Below are 22,256 nucleotides of genomic sequence, written 5' to 3' on the forward strand. Positions count from 1 at the left end.
TGCCTAGTGTCCTACCTGATTAGTTGGGGAGAGGTATCTCTTGGACAGCACTTTATGAGATATGAATATATGTTTCTATATAAATGCAAAGATACAGTCTTTATTGCATGGGTGATAGAGTCCATTAAAGCTTTTCTAAAAATGTGTACAACATTTCTTTGCTGTGCTCAACTTTGTGTAGTGTAAAGGCAAATCTATTTTAATGCTCTGACAACTGGGTGTGAACTGATTTATTTGTAGGTATGCGTTGTAAAGTTTTGTGGTGTAAAGTGATCAGGAATGCTGTGTAAGATATTAGTTGCTATGGCCATACTACTTCAGGTTGCAATGTCAGAATTACTTGTTTTTATAGTGTAAATTCAAGCTCTGCAAAGTGCAGTGTATCGGGACAGAGAATATTTGGTTAGTATGCTCTAAAGTTAGGTTACCCTATTAGAGGAAAATACTGTTGTGGCATGCAAATAGTTGGCAGTCCTCAGAGGTTCAGTCTGGATGCTGTACACTCCCAGTCATGCTGTGTGGGAGTACTGTGTCTCTATCAAAAAGGCACAGGTCCTTGTGGGCGATGCTTCTCTATTTCTGCAGATTTCAGTAGGAGACATTTTGAAGGGCAGAATTTGGCAGTGTTGCATGTAAAAAAAAAACAAACCCACATCTACCATGATCTGTTAATTGTTAAATTATTAGATGCTAGGAACAATATGGCCTATTGAAAGAGATCAACATGTCCATAAACTTTTCCTTCGAGGGAAATACAAAATCAACATCTGAAAATAAAAGAAAACAAAAGCCATTGACCAAAAATAGATTATTCAAAATGTTGCATTTGTATTGTTCCATTAGTCCCTTTTATGTTTGGTTTTGTTTTGTTTTTAAAGCTTTACTCCCATTTAAGAACTGTGTTCTGAATATGCTTGATTCACAGATACTTTTTTCACCAATATTTGTTTTTTGAGGCTTGTGAAATAAAAGTTCTTGCACTTGCTAGAGCATTTTAAATTTGCAAAACGTACATGAGACTGTAAAATACTGCAATCACTCAATTTTAGAGATGAACAAGGCCCTCCTAATTCTGCATTTAGAAGTCTTATTCCATAGGGCATATTTACATTTCACCTCTACTGTGGGGTAAAGATTTTGGACAGATGTGTAAAGAGGTTTTACTACTCGAAAGAAGTTGTACAAAAACCTGTGGAAGAGCAAGGACTCAAATGTTGAGTCTTCACTCACTGTCTGTCTTTTCACTCTCATTAGAGAAAGCAGTTTAATAAGGGGGCTAATATAACTCAGAAATTTGTTAGTAATTTGAGAACTTTATATTTACTTCACAGATTATACCATTTATTTACCATTCTGTAGTGCTAATCTTGTACCTTGAGCATTTTAATGCATTGAATAATGGTATGTAATAAAAAAAATTCAGAGGTCTTAATTCTGTTACGACAAGGTATTAACATACCTGTTGTTTTACATAAAAGGCAAAGATCATTGCAAACAGCAAGGGATTGCTCCCCATTACTCCATCTAGCTAGAATGAATTATCGAAGGCTGCTGTAAGACAGCCGGGCGTTGCCATTTGGACAAAGGGTTCTCAAAGAGTATTGCCTGGATGCTGTTTGTGACCATCTTCTTTCAAGGGTTCGTGCATATGATGTGAATGAACAAACTATACTGCAAAAATAGTCATTCACATCCAAGAGAAAGCTGACTTGCAAACCCCTGACATTTGTCACCGCTTAGCAAGGTGGTGACAATATTAATTAAAAGTCTTAGTATTGCAAAGCCTTCCAAGTGGAATATTCTAATAGCTCCTACACCCCAACTCATGATGAAAGATAACCTCGTACTGAAGATGGACTTTTAATTATTGGTTGGGAATGCGTGGCTGGGGGGAACCTTTCACTTTTAGGTCAGTGTTTTGAACCCAGGCCAGGTGAATAAGTGACAAGGTTGCTAACACATGCAGGCTGTTTGGTAATGTCTATGAGGTGAGTTGTACTCTCAGTTTAGCTCTCGGGGACAGGTGTCCCCGTCACTTAAAACACCAGAAATGGCAGCTTCATTGGAGGTGTCCAAACCTGACCTTATTAGAGAGAGGTAGGGACAGTGACTTTTCATCCTAGAGGTGAATGCTAAAACAATTTCTGTATGTGAAAATGCTTTCTCAGATTGCATCTGTGGGGTTATTCACAGTCATTGCTATTCTTAACAGTTCCCTGAGCGACTTCTGTCTCCATACCTAAGTGGCTGGTACATTTCATAGTTCTCTAAGAGTTTAAGGAGGGAAGGATAACTAGCATGCAACTAGATTTGCAGTAGTAGGTAACTGGTTTATGCTGAACAGCTAGCTTTGATTTTTAAATGTAGAATTAACTTTGGATGACTGAGAACAGATGCTGAAGATGTTGATAATTGTTATGTGTTGTTTTCCATTTGTTCACAATAGGTTCTTTATTTACAAGATATTTATAGTTTTGTCAACTTTCTAATCTTTCTTGCTACTATTTCTTTATTGGGCTTTTTTTCAGGGTAGTGTTTGAGCACCTCAAAAGCAACAGTGAATTTTCCCCCTAAGTAGTGCTGTGGGATATGGAAGGTTTATTGTTCTCATTATCTTTGAATACAGAAGTGGGACACTTAAAAGTACTCAGCTATGGCTAACATCTGCTCCCATTGTTGTTAAAAGGCTTATAGTCCCATATGAGGAATCATGGGTCATAAAATGCTCAGCATTTAGAACAATAAAAAAATTTTTAAAATTCCTGTCTTAAATGACTTAAAGGCTGTCACAAAGTTGGGGAGAAAACACAAGTGTCAGGATCTCTTCTCCAGGATCATAATACAGACCTCGGGAAATGTATGTACCCATAGAACAGATCATTGAATCCACTTTCATTTTAATTTGGTTTATGTTTAACTTTCCATGAACACTCTTCTGCCTATTGACTTTGAATCTTCTTTCCCTCTATCCTGTTACATTTATCCAGCTTTGTTTCTTTATTATTCTCTGTCTTCACCCTTCTACTTCCTTTTTCTCAAATATCCCTGACAAATCTCCTCCAATGTTTTATTTCTTTTTGCTAAGAGAAATTAGGGGGTCATGTGAAAGTAGGAGAGGGAAATGAAGATCACCACAGAAAGAACACCCTGACAGAAACAAAATTTACAGCTATCTGTTGCATGCCAAGTGCTTGGATTCCTAAAAGGAAGTTGTTTTCTGCTGAATGACTTCTTATTTTGTAGTCTTTGGATAACATATATACCTAAGTTTTAGGGCTTCTCAGCCACAGAATCTGGAAGGAAGAAGAGTCTTCTTGCCTATTCTCCCTTTCCAAGGCTGCAGTGTAGATGTCAATTAGGATGGGAATCTTCCATGAACATCATAGAAAGTATGACTGGAAGAATCTGGGAAAACATTTAGTCCATTCCCCTACTTTTGGGCAGAAGCAAATATGCTCATGCTGTTCTCAACACATTTATCCAACTTGTTCTTGATGATGTCCAAGAAGAACGATTCCACATTTACCCAGCCAATTTCTTCCAGTGCTTCACTGCTTCTAGAGTTAAAAATTAATCTAAATCTTCCTCCTTGGTGTTAAAGCTCATGACTGTCTATCTTAAGCTCTATCTTCAGTGAACACAGATCTGATTTATTCTCTTCTCTGTTGTGACTTCTTAAATGGTAGAGACCATTTAAGGTTGATGACGTCTTTTCAAACTTTTCTAGAATTCTGTTCTTTTAATGGATTCTCTCCAACTGGTCCATATTCTTCTTGAATTTTGTGCCCAAAAGAGGGGACAGTATTACAGCTAATCCCTTTCTGGCACTGAGGAGATTGGAAGAAATACTTCAGATATTGATACACCATTCTTCTGCTTAGAGATTCCAATATTGTATTTGCCTTTTATAACAGCACAACATTTTTCAATCAGGTTAGGCTGTGATCCACTCTTATTCCCAGATCCTCTTCTTCAGTGCTACTGCCCTGCCAGTAGTTCTCCATCCTGTGTTTTTGCAGTTATTTATTACTGGAGGAAGGCAGTACTTCAGACTCCTTGCTAGTCTGCATCCAGCTTTCTTCAAGTCATTTCACTGATTTGTCAAGATTAGTTTGAATTGTAGCTTTGTCACAAAACATGCTTACAGACCCGTCATTTTGCTATCATATTCAAATGTTACAAGCATACACTCTATTCTGTCATCTAAATGAGTAAGTAAAGTGTAGTATAGGAAATGGTTCAGGGCAGATTCCTACAGAAGTATACTTAATAAGCCCTTCCGCTTAATAGTGAGCCATTACTCACCATTAGTAGGAATAAACTCTCTGGCTTGCTAAACACTCTTTTTTCTTTTTTTTTTTTTTCTCATATGGTTTTGTGTTTAGTTTTCCTCATAGATAAATAGCTCTCTGCTGTTGCAACCAGCTTAGGTACGTGACATAAAAGAGATCTGCTTCTGTAGAGCCCTGGTGGGGGACCTTTAAAATACTCTAGCTTAACTAGTGGAACTAGGACGAATGGCTAAAGTTTAGGTAGGCAAAATCATGAGGGTACGACATGCATGTACCTAAATGCAGGTTTAGAAATGTAGCACAACATAAGTTTTTGCTTGCTTGTCCTTGGAAGTTTAATTTTTTAAATATAAGATTGGATTCTGCAAAAGTTGATGCTACTTGCCTAGTGAAGTTTCCCACTTCTGCGTAAATAAAATATGCCAAACCTTTTATCACCTATAAGACTGTGTTTCTCCCTTTATTATTAAATTTACCACATGCAAATTTACCACAGACCACTCTGGTCTGCTTAGTGATAGGAATGTGTTAAAAAATATTCAGAATTAAAAGAAAACACCAGAAGTAGACAGTAGGGGTTTTTTTCCTGACAGTTCCTTTGTCTTTCTAATTCCTTCACCATAACAAATTGAGTAGGTTGCAGTTATATTTTAAAGATAAGAGCCGGTAAAGATATCTTGCAGGTTTTATAATGCAAGGTAAAACCATGCCCATGCTTTTACTGAAGATTTTCATTGGATTCTTGCCTCTTATTTCTGCATTATTTTTCTGAGCAAGGGTTCTGTTATTTGAGCGATTCTTGAAATTCCAAAACTGAAAAGTAGATTTAGACCAGAATTGTCCTACAGATCCTGAACACTTTTTAGTTTCAAATGGGATACATTGCATGTGCTCCTACTTCTAAAACATCAATGTTTCTGATTGAAAATACATTTAAAATAGGCAGAATTATTTTAAACTGATAAAAATACACAAGCGGACAACCCTGTGGCACTGCATGTATTTTGAGAAGTCATACATTTGGATCATACAGATGCCTGCTGCTGTAAAACTTTCATAAATGTACGTCATCAACAGTAATGAAAAAGGAAGGAGCTTCCTTCAGGCAATAGAGCTGTTGTAGCATTATACCAATGGTCCATCAAAGTCCTGAGTTGTCTGAAGACTTACCTAAATTTTCGTGATTAAGACTGATGCTTCTCTCTCACTTATAAAGATGGGCTTACGTGCCTGAAAACTTCTCTGTCTTTTCCAGCTACCTCAGGTGATCCAATAAAGATATTATCTGCCTACTCCTAATAAACCTTGCAATCTTTTAACTGTTTTAGCCCCTCCAAAGACCTTGTGAAACCTCTTATCTTCCTTCCTTTCCTTCCTGTTCTTCCCTTAAGAAAAAAAGGCTGAGGCGAGGACAGTGCATGCAGTGACCCATACTGAGTTTCCCATACATCTTGCTGCCTCCTGAGTTTTCTTCCATTTTAGACCAATGGGACAACATAACCTTTCTCTGTCGTCGCCTCTGAAAGAAAGAACTAATGTCACTCACTTTGTAACAAAAGGCTCAATAATCTTCTTGACATTTCTTGGGGTTCAGCCTTGCCAAATTATTCTTGAAGGGATATTTACATGCTCTGGTTTTTTTTTGTTAATAGTGAGCACTGTAAAACAGACGTGCAATTATTCAGTGCTGGGAGAGGGTTGCATGTTTTACAGGAAACCCTAGACTCGCATAGGATTAGGCCACCTGCTTTGTAAGGACTGAGGTCTCCCCAGGCTCTTCCATGAGAGCAAAATGCAGAATGCTAGCAAGACATGTGCAATGTCCTGTGTGATGAATGCATCCCTTTGACGACGTCTCCTGTGAACAATAAAATTAAGGAACTGGAGTGAAGTTCCCTTAGTTACTAGAGCAGATCTGCTGACAGTGCAGAGTATGCTAGCATATCATCTTTGGCACCATCTGTTCAGCTATATGGATGGATGTGCTGGAGCAGGGAGGGCTTTCCCCAACTTGGCATTTGGGGACCTTGTGATGAAGCTTCTACTAACTTCCTTTGTGAGACACTTCTGTGCTATCCTTTCTGTTGTTCCCAGGAATTCGGCTTTGACATACTGCCTATGATTTGAGGGTTTCCTTTTAATGACCTTTTGGAACACACTAAACATTTCCCCTACCTTAGCCTTCAATGGCGCCCTTCACTATGCTTTTGCCATGCTTCATTTGAGTTGTTGCTGTGCTCTGGTGTGTTTAGCGTTAAAATCCCACTTTGCCTACCAAGTGTTTTGGAGTGATCGAGTTGTACTGGTGAACCACCTCTCCTGTTATAGTTATTCTAGTTATTTTACTAACATGTCCCAATGCATTTAGGTTTCCACTGCAAGGGGAAATAACAGCAAGGGGACAGTTAATAATCATTAAACCAACAAGTAAGATACAAGATTTTATTTCTCTTCAATTCATAAAAATATACTCATGCACCTAATATACTAAAAGAACAGCTGATCTAGATGTTCTAGGAACATACAAAAGATGCCATTGGTTCACATCAAGCTATTTTATAAAGGCTGTGCAGTTTTCTGCTGTGTTTCACCTTCATGCCCCTTCTTTTGGGAGCAGAATTAAATAGTTAAGAGAACAAGGGCCAACGCAGACTGTATCCCAAGCCCAGAGAAAAGCCCTGATCCTGCAGTCATTAGAACACTGTGTGGACACAGGAGCTAGGAGATCATGTGGCAGGTTCACAACTTATATTTTAAAACATGGATAACAGACAGATGGGAAATTCTTCAAGGGGAAACCTCAGTCTGGCCTAGTGGGAATGTTCTGGCAGAGCTTTCTGTAACACCCTTGCCATGCACTCAGAGCCTGGTAATGTTCCGTATAACTACAGAGTGAATCACTGCATCCCATTTAGCCTAGAAGTAATGAAGACCCCCAGCTAGCACAAGTAGAGAGGACAAATACTTTAGAAGAAGGGCTATAAAGCAGATTTTTAAGAAACAACTCTATCAGACTGGGGTAATTAGGGATAACACATATGTATATAAACAAATGTGTTGAATGTTTATATTTGAAGTTAATTTTCTTCAGGTGTGTTCTCCTGCTCTGGGTACTAGAATTTAAGGTCCACTTAAAATGAGTTGTGCTTCTGCTTTACTTAACAGACATGGGAAGTATTAAGTTTCCTATTAATGCAATATTTTTCATAACTCATAGGTTAAAATTGGATTTTGTCTATATTTTCTTATGTAAATGTTACAGAAAGGCTAGAAACTCAAAAAACAAATGACTCGTGGGCCAATAGCCTTTCTGGTAGGGCTACAGACAAGCAGACACATGCCTTTTAAAATAAATATTAGTTTTTAAAACTTGTAAATATTATAGCAGACAGAAATTGATTTGAGTTGGAGAGAGTGAAAGGCAGTGTTAACCTTTGTTATGAGATATACATACTAAATAGGATACAGGTCTCCAATCCTTTATTGGGCTGGATCCACTTCTCAATTTCAATTCTGAGTGCAAGTAAATAAATCTTCCTGCACTTGTGGAGTGTATCCCCTGTACATGTCCTCATGCAAGTTATGCTGCTGTTTTGGTGATGTACATTTTGGACTCCCTGTCAGTGCCAAACTAGAAATTTACCCTGTATATTCAGCAGGTGGAACAAGTTGTCTTGTGACCCACCAATGGGTAACAGTATTGGAGAGGGTGGTAACTGGTGCTTTCTCTATTCTCTTTATCCCTATTACCACATGCACATATGAAACTTGTTATTATAGCATCTTGTTTTCTGGCTTTGAAGCACAATCAAAAGTAAGTTATCATTACACTCACATAAAAAGGACGTGTGGGCTTTCTCAGGAGTGTAGGACAATTCAGCTCTCAGAGACATCACTTTTTCCATCAAGCATGTCCTTCATTGTGCATGTGTAAAAAATATTTGCACAGAGTGGGCATACCCTATTATTTTTTGGCATTAGCTGCAGTTGATTGGTAATTGATTAGGGATATCTCCTTTTTCTGCGCCTTGGTTGCAACTCTGCTTGTCAAGGGCTTGTAAAATTAAGTGGCCTAAGTAAATTACCAGGTAAGGTTTTTTTTTCTCAGGTACACACTTTGCCATCACAGATCTATGAATCCAAATTATGGAGAATATGCTATTGGCAGTCTTCACAATGAGGCTAAGTGGGCATAGAACATAAACTGCGCTCCCTTTTCTGGACTTAGGTTTTCCAAAATAGACCTGTGACAGCAGTAGACAATTAATAGTGCATTAAGAGAATATTTACCTGTGGGACTGCAAATTGTTTGGCTTCCTGCCCTGCATCCCCTCTTCTGTGGTTGTTTTTGCTGACATCTAAGAATGTCAGCAAAGTTTCTTTTGTAGTAACAACTTTGGAAAGGAGAAATTTTATTTATTTTTTAAATTTGTAGAGCCACCTATGGTAAATAAATTCTAAAAAGAAATGTCTAGCTTTCTAGGCACTTATTTGTATCCCTCCTGGTATTCGGCTTGGTGCCTTCAGTACTGCCTTGTTTCTCTGGGCAATCTGATACTCTGAAATGTGCTGTACAGCTCAGCAGAAAAAGGAATTTGCTTTGTCTAAGTCATTTAATAGCTTTTAAATCCTAGTGGATTATAAATTTGCAGGGTACTATATGCTGGCTGTATCTTGATCTCCAGGACTTAAACGTGCTTTGAATTGTTTCTTAATAACTATGACTAGAACTGTTAGTTAAAGCCAAAGCAGTGAGAACAAGTGGTATCACAATAAGAACAGAAGGATGAGGGTTAAATAAAATGTGGATTGTGGAAACTGTTAAAATTTGCAAGTTAAGTTTTGTAGTAGCTTTAATACAGTCACTTATGGATTGCATCACTGAAACATAGTAAATACTTCCTTAAGCAGCATTCCTCTAACCATGTTTAGTCCTAGGAAAATAAGCCAGTTTGGAAGGCACCAGGCTATGAAGCCACATGTAATGTACAGCAGCGACACTTTGCATGAGGCACAAGACAACTGTCACAAGGGGATAGCACCATTTCATGACCTGATGCACTGGTAAAACAGAAAGCTCTGAGAAACTGTAGTTTAGCTAAAAGATCTAAATCTCTTATTCTAGCTATAGAAGATAATCTAAACCATCTAGATACAGATAGTCTAAATAAAGAATCCATGCACAGTAGAGTGCTTCATCAGAACTTGTTATCTCATGAATGCAGGCTTTGTAGGTAATTCCAAGTTTATCCTTCAGAATGCTACAATGTCAATAACAAACCCCAATACTACTGGAAAGAATCTTAAATAACCTACAGATATAAAAAGGCAGTCCATAAAACCAGTGACTGTCATCAAACTATTTAATGAAAACAGCTTGATTCAGCAGTACTAGCATCTTTTCCTTGTTTATATCATAGCAACATTGGCTGCTTAGTGTCTTCATAAAATGAATGAGATTGAGAAGAGAGTTTGTCTCTCAGCAAATGCTGAGAGTGCTGTAAAAATGTCTGCTTTCAAGAGAAACTATTTAAATTATTTGAAAACTTTAGGATCTTTGGATAAAACTTATGTTTTGTGTCTATCAGTGTGGCATCCAGTAAGCTGAATCAGCTGTTGTAGAGGCGAAGTAGAGGACCACAGTGAGATTAGAGGTGGACAAAATTTTAATTTGCCTTTTTTGTAATATATATATATATTTATATATGCATATATGAGCTAAGAAGTGCTAGGTTCCATTTCTTCTTAAGAAACTAAGTGAGAAGTAGCTTTCTTCACAGTGGGAATCAGATTTGTATTTTAAGACTGCTCGACTGGTGGGGTCGTTGCCATTAAATTCTTATTTAAATGAAAAATGAGGAAAACTCATTTACTTGAGTGGTACTAGGTCAGAACATTCACCATAAATGTCTAAAAGAAGAGGTGGAAATGGCTGAGGTTTTTCTTCAAATTCCTCTGAGTTTGGCATGGTGTGCTTGGAACAATTCTACAAACTGCAATAGCATCTGCAGATAAGCACATGTCCATCACTGAAGCTTAATTCATGAAAGGCTCATTTATTTACTCATTCAATTTTCTAATATTTATTGCCAAATTGCCATGCAACGTTCATGTGCATTTACCCTTGAGTGCTTTCAGCTGTTTTTTCTGTATTACCATAATATTGTTCCTTCCAAGGATGCTTGTTATACTTTTAGTATTTGCAAATGACTTAATGTGGTGCTAAGCCTTTTTAGATACATATCACTAGAACAAGATACTGCTTGAGGCAGACAAATTAGTCTTATAAACTAGATCCTAACCCTATAATGATCCAAACCAAATACCATCCTAAGACTCCATCATGTCAAGACCTGAGGGTAGAGGTGCCTAGTATTTCTGTTGTGATGCTTGATACACTCTGGTTTCAGGTCTCCTATGAGCTCAGTAAAGCTAGTTATCTTAAAATGAGGAAAGTTTTACCTTCCTGAATGACTGCTTTTCAAGCTAACGTCCCTTTATTAAAATAGATGTATTTGCAGAGATGCTTCAGCTGCAGCCTTATTTATTTCCATCTGCACACAGAATTACTTTCTTATGCCTCTACCTGCAACTCATCCTCTGCAGGTCAACAGGACCCCTGCCCAGAATGATTTCCAGTACTGTCTTTTCTCTCATCCTTTCTCTGGGTATCTAGAACTAGGGATTTCACTGCACAGCTCCCCCATATCCATAGCACTTCTTGCTTCTTCCTTTCAACTGGAAAGGAGAAGTCGATAAAACTAAAGTTTAGCAAGCTGCTCCTTGTCTCTGTAGGAGCTCTGAGAAAAGAGACCAGCAAGCTGCATATAAATTCTTCACATAAATTGAGTCAAACCCAACAATTAAAATGTTATTCTTTAACAGAAAGTTGCATTTTTAAGAATAGACCATTTTTGAAAATTCAATCCATATCTTCTTAAGGTATGAAATCTGTCTAGAATTTACAAGTTCCAGGGAAAGTTTTTTGCCTTCATCTACTTCATCTACTGGCCTTTCTCATTCTGTTTCTGAGAGATCAGAAATTAAATAGTCTAAAAAACAGGCAAGAAAAAAGAAGGCCAAAGGAAGTTTTATATTGACAATGGGGATTTAGGATATGTTTTATTTTTTAAACGGTTTACATTAAATGTTTTTAAAACAATGGTAATTTGAAATAGCAAAAGAAGGGGAATTCCAAATATCTGACAATTTTAAGTAGCTACAGTCTAACTTACCAAAATGCATGGCCTTGTTATATGCTTCGAGTTAAATACCTGGTGAAATACCTAGTAAAGACAAACTTGCTTTAGATATCTTAACAGACACTGAAAAGCAAGGAGAGTTTGTCAGAAGGCTGAGAAGTAATGGATATTTGAAAACACACTAATATTAACTACTAAATTTTATAGTAGCCCATGTTTTGCTTTAATTCATAAAAAAGGTAATGTGTATATGACCTCTGTAGATCAATGGAGTTAGTTCTGCTTTTCATCTCTGCAGGTAAAAGCAGACTTGGTTATTCTCCATGGAGAGAGAAATGCTCATGGTTGCTTTTGTGACCATTTTTGCCCTGCATATTTAAGTATCTGCATTTGTGTGTTTCGTGAAGTTGTGGTAGTTTTCTGAATATGTAATACAGTTGAAAAATAAAACCCTTGGTAAGGCAGGCCATATCTGCAGGGTCTGAATGTGAAACTTCTGCGCTTGAATTATTGTAAACTTTCAAAATCCATTCTTATTGTCCATGATTTCAAAAGGCATTCTGTTTCTCACTGTAGTAACAAGTCGGAGCAGATGCAATTTTGCTTGTATACTTGCTGTATAAAGTCTTTCTTCAGTTACTTCATCCTGAAGAATGTTCTCACAACTTCCTTGCCTGTGAGAAATGCATGTTACTTGTCCCTGGCATAGATAATCTGTATAAGAACTGTTTATCATGGCATGAATTCAGGTAGTAGAAGTTTTTGCTTCTGTGCTTGGTATTGCCTACATTTTACTGTCACACAGCTTCCTTTATACTATATCAATCTTTCTTTTCAGGAATAATGTGTAACAGGTAAGTCCCAACATAAAATGATGTGCTCGTAAAATGTTAAATGTGGTAATAACTATTAGACAAATTTTGCCTTTATGTGTAGATCTTTTTTTGGGATGCATTTATGAGCAGAATCTAGCACAATATTGCTTCTAATCAGGCAATTCTTTGCATCTTCCTTCATTCCTTCATGAACATCTGGGATAATTTTGAACTCGGCGACACATATAAAATGAATGGGAGTTGGACATCCAAATTTCTGAGGCAGTAGTGGAAATCTCAGATGCAGTGTTTACTCAGATGGTTTAGCAGTTGTTTTGGAAAATGCCTTGTTGACAAGTATTTTCTTTAATTACTATTACAGACGTTTACAGCCTGGTGCAATTCCCACCTCAGGAAAGCAGGCACACAGATTGAGAACATTGAGGAGGACTTCAGAAACGGCCTCAAACTGATGCTCCTCTTGGAAGTTATCTCAGGTTGGCTAAAATAAAGTCTGCTATGTATTTACAGCATGGTAACTGAAACACTCTTAAAAGAACAAAAATTGTTAACAATTCAAAACAGCGAACGCTAAGTAGGCTGAAAAGTGAGAGGTGAAACACACTCTAAAACAAAAGGGAGGAAAAAAAAGCTCTGCTTTTTCCTTATCTCCAACATCTTCTGTTTTGTGCTTGTATTCCAGGATATCACAGTGTATCAGGGTATCACTGACATCACAGCGTTGTTGGACAAACCAGAAACATTGAGGAACTGGTCTTAGCCCCTAACAATTAAAAAGCCTTTACACTTAGGTTACAAATTCATTTTATTCCACTTTTAGTATAAAAGTTTTGCTTTGCTTTTAATGACTTTATTGGATGGACCAATGCTTTCAAAAGTGAGTGCCTAAAGTAAAACTAGATCGATATTTAGTCACAAGTAAAAGGTCTCATTTTTCAGAAGGGTGGAACATCCAAGGACTCCTTTTGACTAACTGATGTAAACTCACTATGTCACCCGTTTTATGTGTTATTCAGAGGGGCAGTCCCCAAGGTACACTCGGAATGCCCCTGAATGGGAAGGGAATAGCTCAAGTTACAGACACACCATAAAGGTGAAAAAGGGCAAGAAGATTTTTAAGATGTCTTTATGGAAAAGACAGTTTACATTTTTGCTGGAGAGTTCAGTGGGGGAAGAAGATCTTCAAATTATCACTCTTCGTGAAATGGAGAGTCATATTTTCAGAAATTATTCTTCTTTGTGATCATTTGAAAAGATAAGTTCATTCAAACACATCAGCCTATGCTCTGAAATTAGCTGCTGTGCTGTACAGGATGAGGTTGTTAAAAGCCATTGTTCTTGGTCAGATGTGGAAGGATGTTATGGCTAATCTGCTGGATAGAGTCCAGCCTCGCTTTACAGTCAGGCAGGTAAGGGTGATGAGCTCTGAGAACATCCTGCCTTCTTAATATTCAGCTACTCTAACACAGACAGTAGCAATGAACCAGAAGTTGAGTAGCAGGAAGCACTCGCATATCTTCCAGATGTTTAGGGCAAGCATAAAAATTTTACTCTGGTTTTACTGCTATATCAGAAAGATCTAAGTCAGATGTTTCAACATTTGAATTTTCTCTTCAGGGTTTTGTTCAAAGCCATTTGACATTCTTTCAGAAAAATACCTGTTAAAATAACTGCTAACTTTTAGACAGTGTTCAGGGCACATTCACTCTTGAGTTCTAATCACTTGGGTGTCTGTAGCAGGTGTATGTAACAATAAACACATTAAATTTGTTATTCTGCAGGGGAAAGACTACCGAAACCAGACAGAGGGAAGATGCGCTTCCATAAAATTGCTAATGTCAACAAAGCTCTGGATTATATCGCCAGCAAAGGAGTGAAACTTGTGTCAATTGGTGCAGAAGGTATGTGGCAGAGCTTGACATGCACCTTGCTTAGGTCCTAGGCATTCACATTGCAAAAGAGTCTGACAGAGACCTTTAGCCAAATTGCGCGGGCTCTTCTCTATATATGGGTGCCTCAAAAATCACTTAATGTTGATTGCTGATCTATATCTGTGAAAGGACGAGAGGTAGAAATTTGTGGACACCTGGAGAGGGATAGGGGTATAAATGGGCTCTAAGATTAGTTTGTCTCCAAGGTTAAATTGAATTGTCTGTGTTTCAGTGGGTATTCAGGTAATGATTTCTTCTTTCAGAGCATTATGTTTTTCCTATACATTATTAAAAATAAGGAACTCCTTTAGAAATCAGTTTGGATTCTAGGGTGTGCTTTATCCAATCTGGGATCTTTTTTTATCTTTAGGAGATATTATTCAGACAAGACAAAGGCTGACATCACTACCAGGTGGCTGGGACCTACTCCCATTTTATTATGAGACTAACTGTGGATGGCAGCTGTGTTTCTAAAATTCAGATGTAGAGTTAAGGGAGTGATCAAAAGAAATTATGGTAGCTGGGGAGAGACTGAACATATGAAGAAAGTGGGGCAGGATGTTATTTACTAAAGTTATTACTTTGTTATTGTTTTGTTGTTCAGGTAGTTAAATAAAAACATGCAGTTGGCTAGCTAAGTACTGATAGATGTAAACTGAGCAAAGGAAGGCAGGCTTTCACTGCAAGTGAACCTATGCCTCCTATGAGATTCAGTTAATTGTTTAAAAAGGACAAAGGTCTGTCTAGAACTAGCTGCTCCATGGAGATATTCACATAATGCTTTGCATAGCCATTACCATGCAAAGGAGTGATGTGGCTAGCATGATATCCAACTACTTTTGATACCATAGCCTCAATGATGTGCTGTGTATTCTCAGGGCAGCCTCTAACATGTCCTTAGCGTAAAACTCTGGCTGTAACCTCGGTATCACGGTGAGAAGCTATATTCTCTTCACATTGCTAGGCCTTTTTAGATCCATTTATGAGCCTTTTCTTCCTGTTCTCTGATTTCTCTAGGCTTATATATGTCCTTACTCTGGGTTCCAAACCTTGATCTCAGGGAGCTTACTGTAATTGTGGCTGGAGCAGGAAGATTCATTAGGTGGGGTAGGGGCATCTGTAGAAGTAATGGAGACATCTATCAGCATTCGTTGATTCCACAATGGTTTGACCTAGCCTGCTTGGTTCCTCAAGTATTGTTCACCAAATGTGTTCAGTTTCTAGATCTAGAACTCCAAAATCCCAAGAAATGGGTGTTCTCTGGGCAGAGCATTTGTTTGAACTCACCCTTTATTTATTTGAGACTGAACTGGGTGGGCCACCTGAGTCCAAATCCATACCATCTATCTTTAGGCACATAACAGAGACCTTTTTTGGGGAATATATCATCAGTGGGGAGAAATGGGCAATTCCCAAAGGCACTTCAGATCTCAGAGGAGTTCTACTGCATTTCAGAGGCGCCTGGCTCCCTCCATCAGTTGTACAGGCAGTCAGGGGCAGCTGGGCCCTTTGCTCAATTAAATGAAGTGGGATGGAAAAATATGCCAGTACCCTAAACCTCTGCAGTTAAGGTTATTCTGAGAGCGACATGGCATTGAACGGACAGCAGAGGGTACTGAAGAGACAATTTATCTGTGGAAATTAAAACTAAGAATACAGAAGCCTGTTTGATAGCTGGTGCAGAAATACTGAGAGTACAGAGTGTGGAGCAAATGAATGGTGGTTTCTGTCATGTCATGCTGGGACTCTGAGGCTTCCTGAGCAAAAACAAGAGTGTAGCAAAAGGAGTATCTTGTGGGACAGAGTGGTTGTTCTCTCTGCTCACAGTTTGCACAAAGTACTAATGTTTTCACACCTAGGTTCTTCAGGCAAGGCTGGAGTATTTAAACCGAGATACATCAGCTCATATCTGCTCCTGAAAGGAGCAGGCCAGCCCTCTGCACTCCCATCTCCCTCATTTTGCCCTGCTTATTGCTGCTCATTACTGCCAGGGTGCTCAGACTAGGGAGCAGTGCTTCAGCACTTTCTGTATCACCTGAAGGCAAAGCATCTGGGATAGCTCAGATCAGCCATTAAAACAATTTAAACTGACCCCGCTGCTCTCCTTGGCAGCAACTGGCATGAACTTAGATGCTCTGTGATGACAGGTAATTCCCTCTGGGAGGGAGGCAGGAACAAGAGGCAGTAACCTCTTCTAGCTTCTCAGCCAGTTGCTGCAAGGTGATGTCTGTCCATGCACTCAGTATTTCTTCCTGCATGTAACAGCAGGCCATAGTTAGTAAGCCAGGAGATCAAGGTAATGTTCTTGGCTGTGCTGCAGGCTTTTATTGCCTGTTTCTGGAATTCTCGATCTGTAAAATGGAGGGATTAGAAGCAAAAATTCATTCATTAGCATTAAAAAAACCATTTTAAATTCTTGGATGGAAGCACAGGAGAAAAATCCACTGCTACTGTCATAGCTTAGATGCAGAGAGGAACGTGTCATTGTAAGACATTGCACTATGTCAAGTATGGCTATTAACACACGTTAGATTACATCCATGTGGGCAGGAGCAGATAGATTCGTGTGCCTTCCACTCCTACTCTAAACAGGCTGAACACAAAGTTAGCTCTGGCCCAGTTGTGCTTAGTGCCCTCTTAAGTTTACCACATCACCTCTACTAAATTTGTTATCTAAGGCACAGTGCCGTGCTGATGCAGCAATGCAGTATCACATCTGACTGGGTATAGTTTCACAGTGTGGGACCTCTGGCACCAGTACGTGTTTAAAGAGTCCCTATGCCCCCTTGTCCTGCATACTTGCTCCCACACTTCACAGCTTTACCCTATCACTTGGGCTGACAACTGTTTCTGTAGCTATGCTGGAGACTGGATCAGCAATCTGATCTGGTTTTAAAACACACTTCACCTCTTTTTTTTCTTTTGTTGCATTTTTCAGCATTGTTGACTGGGCAGTCATTATAGTATGAAGGTGGAATGAATGCCAGCAAGGAGGCAGAGCACAGGCTCCTTAAGCTTGTATTGTTATCAAAGTCCTTAACCCCTTAACTCACTGCCCTTATGTGTGAGCAGGGGGCATATGGCTTGTCTGCACCCATCTGTTTTGGCATTCTCTGAGTTACATGGATGCTTGGAATACTTTTTAATTTCCAAAGCATGAAAGTTTTGTATCTAAATCTGCTGAGGATCATGTTTTATTATCTGACATGCTGAGTGGTGAAGAGCATGTAGGCCCAAGGGGACCAACTGGCATTTAAAATGGGGCCTCAAAACAAAGATTAAACTGCGATTCCTGTGGGTCATCAGTACAAAGTTCAATTTAGTATTTTTAAGGGGCCGGGGATATTCTTTAAAGCTATCATTACTGTTCTGAGGCTGACTTCCTTGAGCTGTCTGTGGAGTGGAAAGAGAGACGTGATCACCTTTAACCGTGATGCTGAGCAGAAGCCCAATTTCACTACTCTGATCTGTCTTGTGGAAGAGTCTTTCTCTCCATTGGTGATTGAATGAGACTAGAGAGTCAAGAAGCTAAAGCAAAAGCTGTGAAAGTAGTCCTTAGGAGCCATTCACAGTCCAGGAGTTAGAAGTTTTCCCTTAAGTTTTAAAAAAGTGCAATAACTCCATTTGCAAGGTAATTGCATCCTGAATGAAATGAACTGAGATATGGAGAACCACAAAAGATAAGTATCCTGTTAATAGGAAACACTTCTGTATTGCTTTTCTGGGGAGCAGGAGAAATATTAAAGACCAAATGATCTGTGAATCTACTACAAGAAGGTTAGAATAAAAAAAAAAAAAGCCAAAGCAGAATAAAAAACTGAAACTAAAACCTTTGAGAACTTGCCACACTGCTTTGCTTAGCTTTTTCCCTAGGCAGTTTTCATTGTTTCCCTTTCCCTTCTCTCCTTTCCTGTCCTCATAGATCAGCAAGACCTTTTTCCCCAGAAAGCTGTAGCTTTGCATATGTGAGGTGTAGGAACTATATTCCTCCCAGAGCAAACAGGCAGCATGAAGAAAATAATGAAGTCTTCTATTGACCTGTAGAGGAAAATGATTGGAATAAATCAGTATTTTTTCATCACTGATACTTTTCAACATTTAGCAACTTTGTTTTCCTTCTGTTTAGATATTTTTCCTTGTCTTTTATACATGTCTTTTTTGTGTTTTATGCTAGCAGTAGATAATGAGAAACCAAAGCTGGCAAATTGCTTGAAAATTCTCCTGAGGCACAACATAGAAAATTCCCTCTCTTGCTCTTTCATTCTGTCTGTTTGTACATACGGATATGTAAATCAAAACAATGATGTAGTGATTATGCAAATCCATGAATTGATTGCCTGACAATCAGCAATGCCTCCTGAGTATTTAAATTCATTTTTTTTACGTTTGAAGCAATTCCTCTTTACTGTATATACATATCAGACATCTGATGAAAATACAGTTAAATACTTGACCGAGGGGGAGGGAGGAGAGAGAATTAGCTACATGCCCTAATTGCCATTTGGTCTTTTTTGGCTGAAAGAGTTTAGTTCTGAGATTTGAAAAGACTTGAGGTCTTTCAGCGCCAATCAGATAGTAATAATGCATGGAAGGCAGGAAAAGTGAGGCAAGAATTCTGGAATATTAGTATAGAACCCAAAGGGGAAAGCAGAAAAATAGCCATTCATATACAAACTTGGATTATCACACTAGGAAAGTAAGTATAGACTAGTGACGGGTGACATATCTCCTACCACATTTGTTAATTCCATAGGTTCAAATGACAGCTTGTGCCACATACTACTGCAATTCAACATGTATCACAAGTCTCGGAGCTAGCAGCTGCTTTGTTCTGTAAAAGTTGCCCCTGGATTCAGGCAACTTTTAAGTAGCAGAGTGACTGCATTTTCTGCTGGCACCTCTATTGGCATTTGACGTTAAATTGAGGAAATTCCTCCTGCTGCAAGTTCCTCCTGCTCCTTCCCCAGAACACCAGTGGGCCCCCAGGCAGCCACAGCTGCTCCACTTTTTGAGGAAGGCTGGAGGTGACTTTCAAGTAGGGGAGCAGCTGGTGCCTTCCCCGTTCCACTGCTCTTTTGGTGTGAGGTGACTGGAAAAGCAGTCTGCAGTTCCCCTCGATCATTGTCCCACCTCCTCCCCTTCCAGTGCTGGACCCTCCTTATAGTCTCACTATGTTCTTCTGAGTCTCTTGCCATACTTTGCAGATTGATTTAACATTATCACCACACTTAAGTGGTCTGTGTCCTGGTTTTGGCTGGGACAGAGTTAATTTTCTTCCTAGTAGCTGGTCCAGTGCTGTGTTTTGGATTTAGGATGAGAACAATGTTGATAACACACTGATGTTTTAGTTGTTGCTAAGTAGTGCTTACACTAGTCAAGGACTTTTCAGCTTCCCATGCTCTGCCGACTGAGAAGGCTGGAGGTGCACAAGAAGCTGGGAGGGGGCACAGCCAGGATAGCTGACCCAAACTGGCCAAAGGGACATTCCATACCATGTGACGTCATGCTCAGTACATAAACTGGGAGTAGTTGGCTGGGGGACAGGGACCGCTGCTCAGGAACTGGCTGGGCATCGGTCGGTGGGTGGTGAGCAATTGCATTGTGCATCACTTGTTTTGTATATTCTATTATTATTATTATTATTATTATTATTATTATTATTATTATTATTATTATTACTACTACTACTATTACTACTATTGTTATTTTCCCTTCCTGTTCTGTCCTATTAAACTGTCTTTATCTCAGGCCATGAATTTTACTTTTTTTTTCCCCATTCTCTCTGGGGGTGGGGAGTGAGCGAATGGCTGTGTGGTGTTTAGCTGCCTGCCAGGTTAAACCACAACAGTCTGGCAGTACATTATTTGGTGTTGAGAAATTTAAGTTGTATCACTGTTCATATTAGGATGTAGGAGCACGGGATTCTGATTTGGCTTGTGGAAGGGACTCCCATGTATGTGTGAGAAGGGTTGGAGAAAGCACCTTCCTAGTGCCCTGTGTTGTAGGTAGACTCAAGCAGTCTTGAAACAAATTGAAACCCCAGAGGTAAAAAATCCCATTTTATATTAAAGATACAAAAATGTGCATAGGCATCAGAGCTGTAAGACATTACAACCTCGTGGCCATGTTTCTGAACTGCTTAGTAGGAAGCTATGTAGCTTAGTCTCAGGAGGTGCTGTATCTCCTGAGCTGTTCTTCATACCTAATCTGTGCTGGCACTATAGGTAAAATTCTCAAAAAGGTCTAAATAGTATAGGGAAATTTCTGACTACCATTTTATTAAAAAGTAATACTGTTAATGTCCTGTAGTTTCTTAAAATTTGGGGTAAGACCATATTTTTTTCACTTCTTTTGTATTTGAAAACAGTAAGGCTGATATTGTTCAAACTTTAAATAAGTATTTCCTCTCAGACTCTCTCTAAAAAGTCAACCTAAAAGGTAAAGATTTGAGACAGTTACAACTACCTGGAGAAAAGCCTTTTAGCGTGGAAGGGCTGAAGTGACCTTAACCTCAGTAGTCTTCAGTCCTACTGCCAGGGTAGCACAAGCATGAGCATGTTGAAAAATGAACCCAGATGAACTCTGTGCAGATAAAGAATTATGGTAGAAATATAATGAATTTATTAGATACAATATATTATTTATAGAAATATATGATTAAAATAAGAGAAAACAGAAAACATTCTAAATACTACTATTATCTCTTTATTCACCTTAGAAATTGTTGATGGCAATGTGAAAATGACGCTGGGTATGATCTGGACTATCATCCTTCGCTTTGCTATTCAGGATATTTCAGTGGAAGGTAATAGTAATGCAACTATGTTAAATAATCAGGAAATTTGTTTAAAGACATTTTTATATGAATTGTGCACAAGTGAGATGAGTGTTTTAAACATGAATTATTTTTTCACAGAAAATGATACTGCAAGTTCCCTACCTGGTGACAAAATCGATTTCTGGAGGGAAAACGTAATTACTCTCCTTATCCTGACAGAGACCTCGAGCCAGCTTTCTAAATGCAGAAGTTCTGGGCATGTCTCTTAGTTATAGAAATAGAAACATGCCTGTGTTTCTGAGGTTTGGTGGCCTGAAACTATGCTGTACCCTGTATGGTGGTCCTATTTCCAACATACTTTTTTAGGCCTGTCCATTTCTCACATTCTTTGCAAATATTATCTGATTATATCCCTCTTCTTTCTATCACTTTTTTTTCCCCCCACTGCTTCAGAATTTTTTTTCTTAACTTTCACTTGGTAACTGGCTCCAAAAAGTGTGTTGTAGTTACAATACTCTTTAAATCAAGTCTATGCTGTGAAAAGTCTAGAATTCTAGAAACTAATCTCAATTTTCAACAAAAGTAAGAGTTGGCTCAAGCTCTGCATGCTGTCCTGCCCATAATTTGTGGGACATTAAATGTGGACCTAATGGTCTATTTGATCTTTTCTGTCCTTTACTTATGCATTCAGATGCCCATAGGGGTTCAGATAATGAAGGTATTTCTTCAGCACTTATATCTCCCCGTAAGCAAATAGACTGAGACTACAAGCATATTTCATGTAGGCACCAACACAATCTTTTATGCCTACTTCTATTATATTTGTATTGGGTATTTTTCTCCAAATATACATTCTGCTGTCCAACCAGTATATATAATTTCTTAAACTTCTAATATCCCAGAATTACTGTGCAGGCTGAGACTCTAGTCTGAGTTGTTCCAGTTGAGCTGACCTCTGTGTCCTAATGGAGCCCCATTAGTCCATTTGTATGAGTATCTGTTAGGGTTAAATGTTGGCTTATGCCAACCAGTTTCAGGTGGCTGACCACATTTAAGATGACAAGAAATGAATTACCTGAGCACTTTTTACATTTTTCCTTTTTTTACTCCTTGGTGTCTTTTACAGAGACCTCTGCCAAAGAAGGGCTGCTGCTGTGGTGTCAAAGAAAAACTGCTCCATACAGAAATGTGAACATTCAGAACTTCCATCTTAGGTA

The 22,256-nt window shown here is 38.7% G+C and overlaps 1 protein-coding gene across 1 annotated transcript in view; it reads left to right on the forward strand.

Moving 5' to 3' along the window:
* ACTN2 (actinin alpha 2) overlaps positions 1 to 22,256 on the forward strand; it is a 72,176-nt gene that overhangs the window by 12,327 nt on the left and 37,593 nt on the right. Inside the window, exons 2-5 of the mRNA XM_076334174.1 lie at positions 12,692 to 12,806; positions 14,112 to 14,231; positions 20,980 to 21,066; positions 22,166 to 22,253. Of these exons, the coding sequence (XP_076190289.1) occupies positions 12,692 to 12,806; positions 14,112 to 14,231; positions 20,980 to 21,066; positions 22,166 to 22,253 (410 nt within the window). The remainder of the gene's footprint in view (positions 1 to 12,691; positions 12,807 to 14,111; positions 14,232 to 20,979; positions 21,067 to 22,165; positions 22,254 to 22,256) is intronic.

This window comes from Aptenodytes patagonicus, chromosome 3 (genome assembly GCF_965638725.1).
Source record: "Aptenodytes patagonicus chromosome 3, bAptPat1.pri.cur, whole genome shotgun sequence".
NCBI lineage: Eukaryota > Metazoa > Chordata > Aves > Sphenisciformes > Spheniscidae > Aptenodytes > Aptenodytes patagonicus.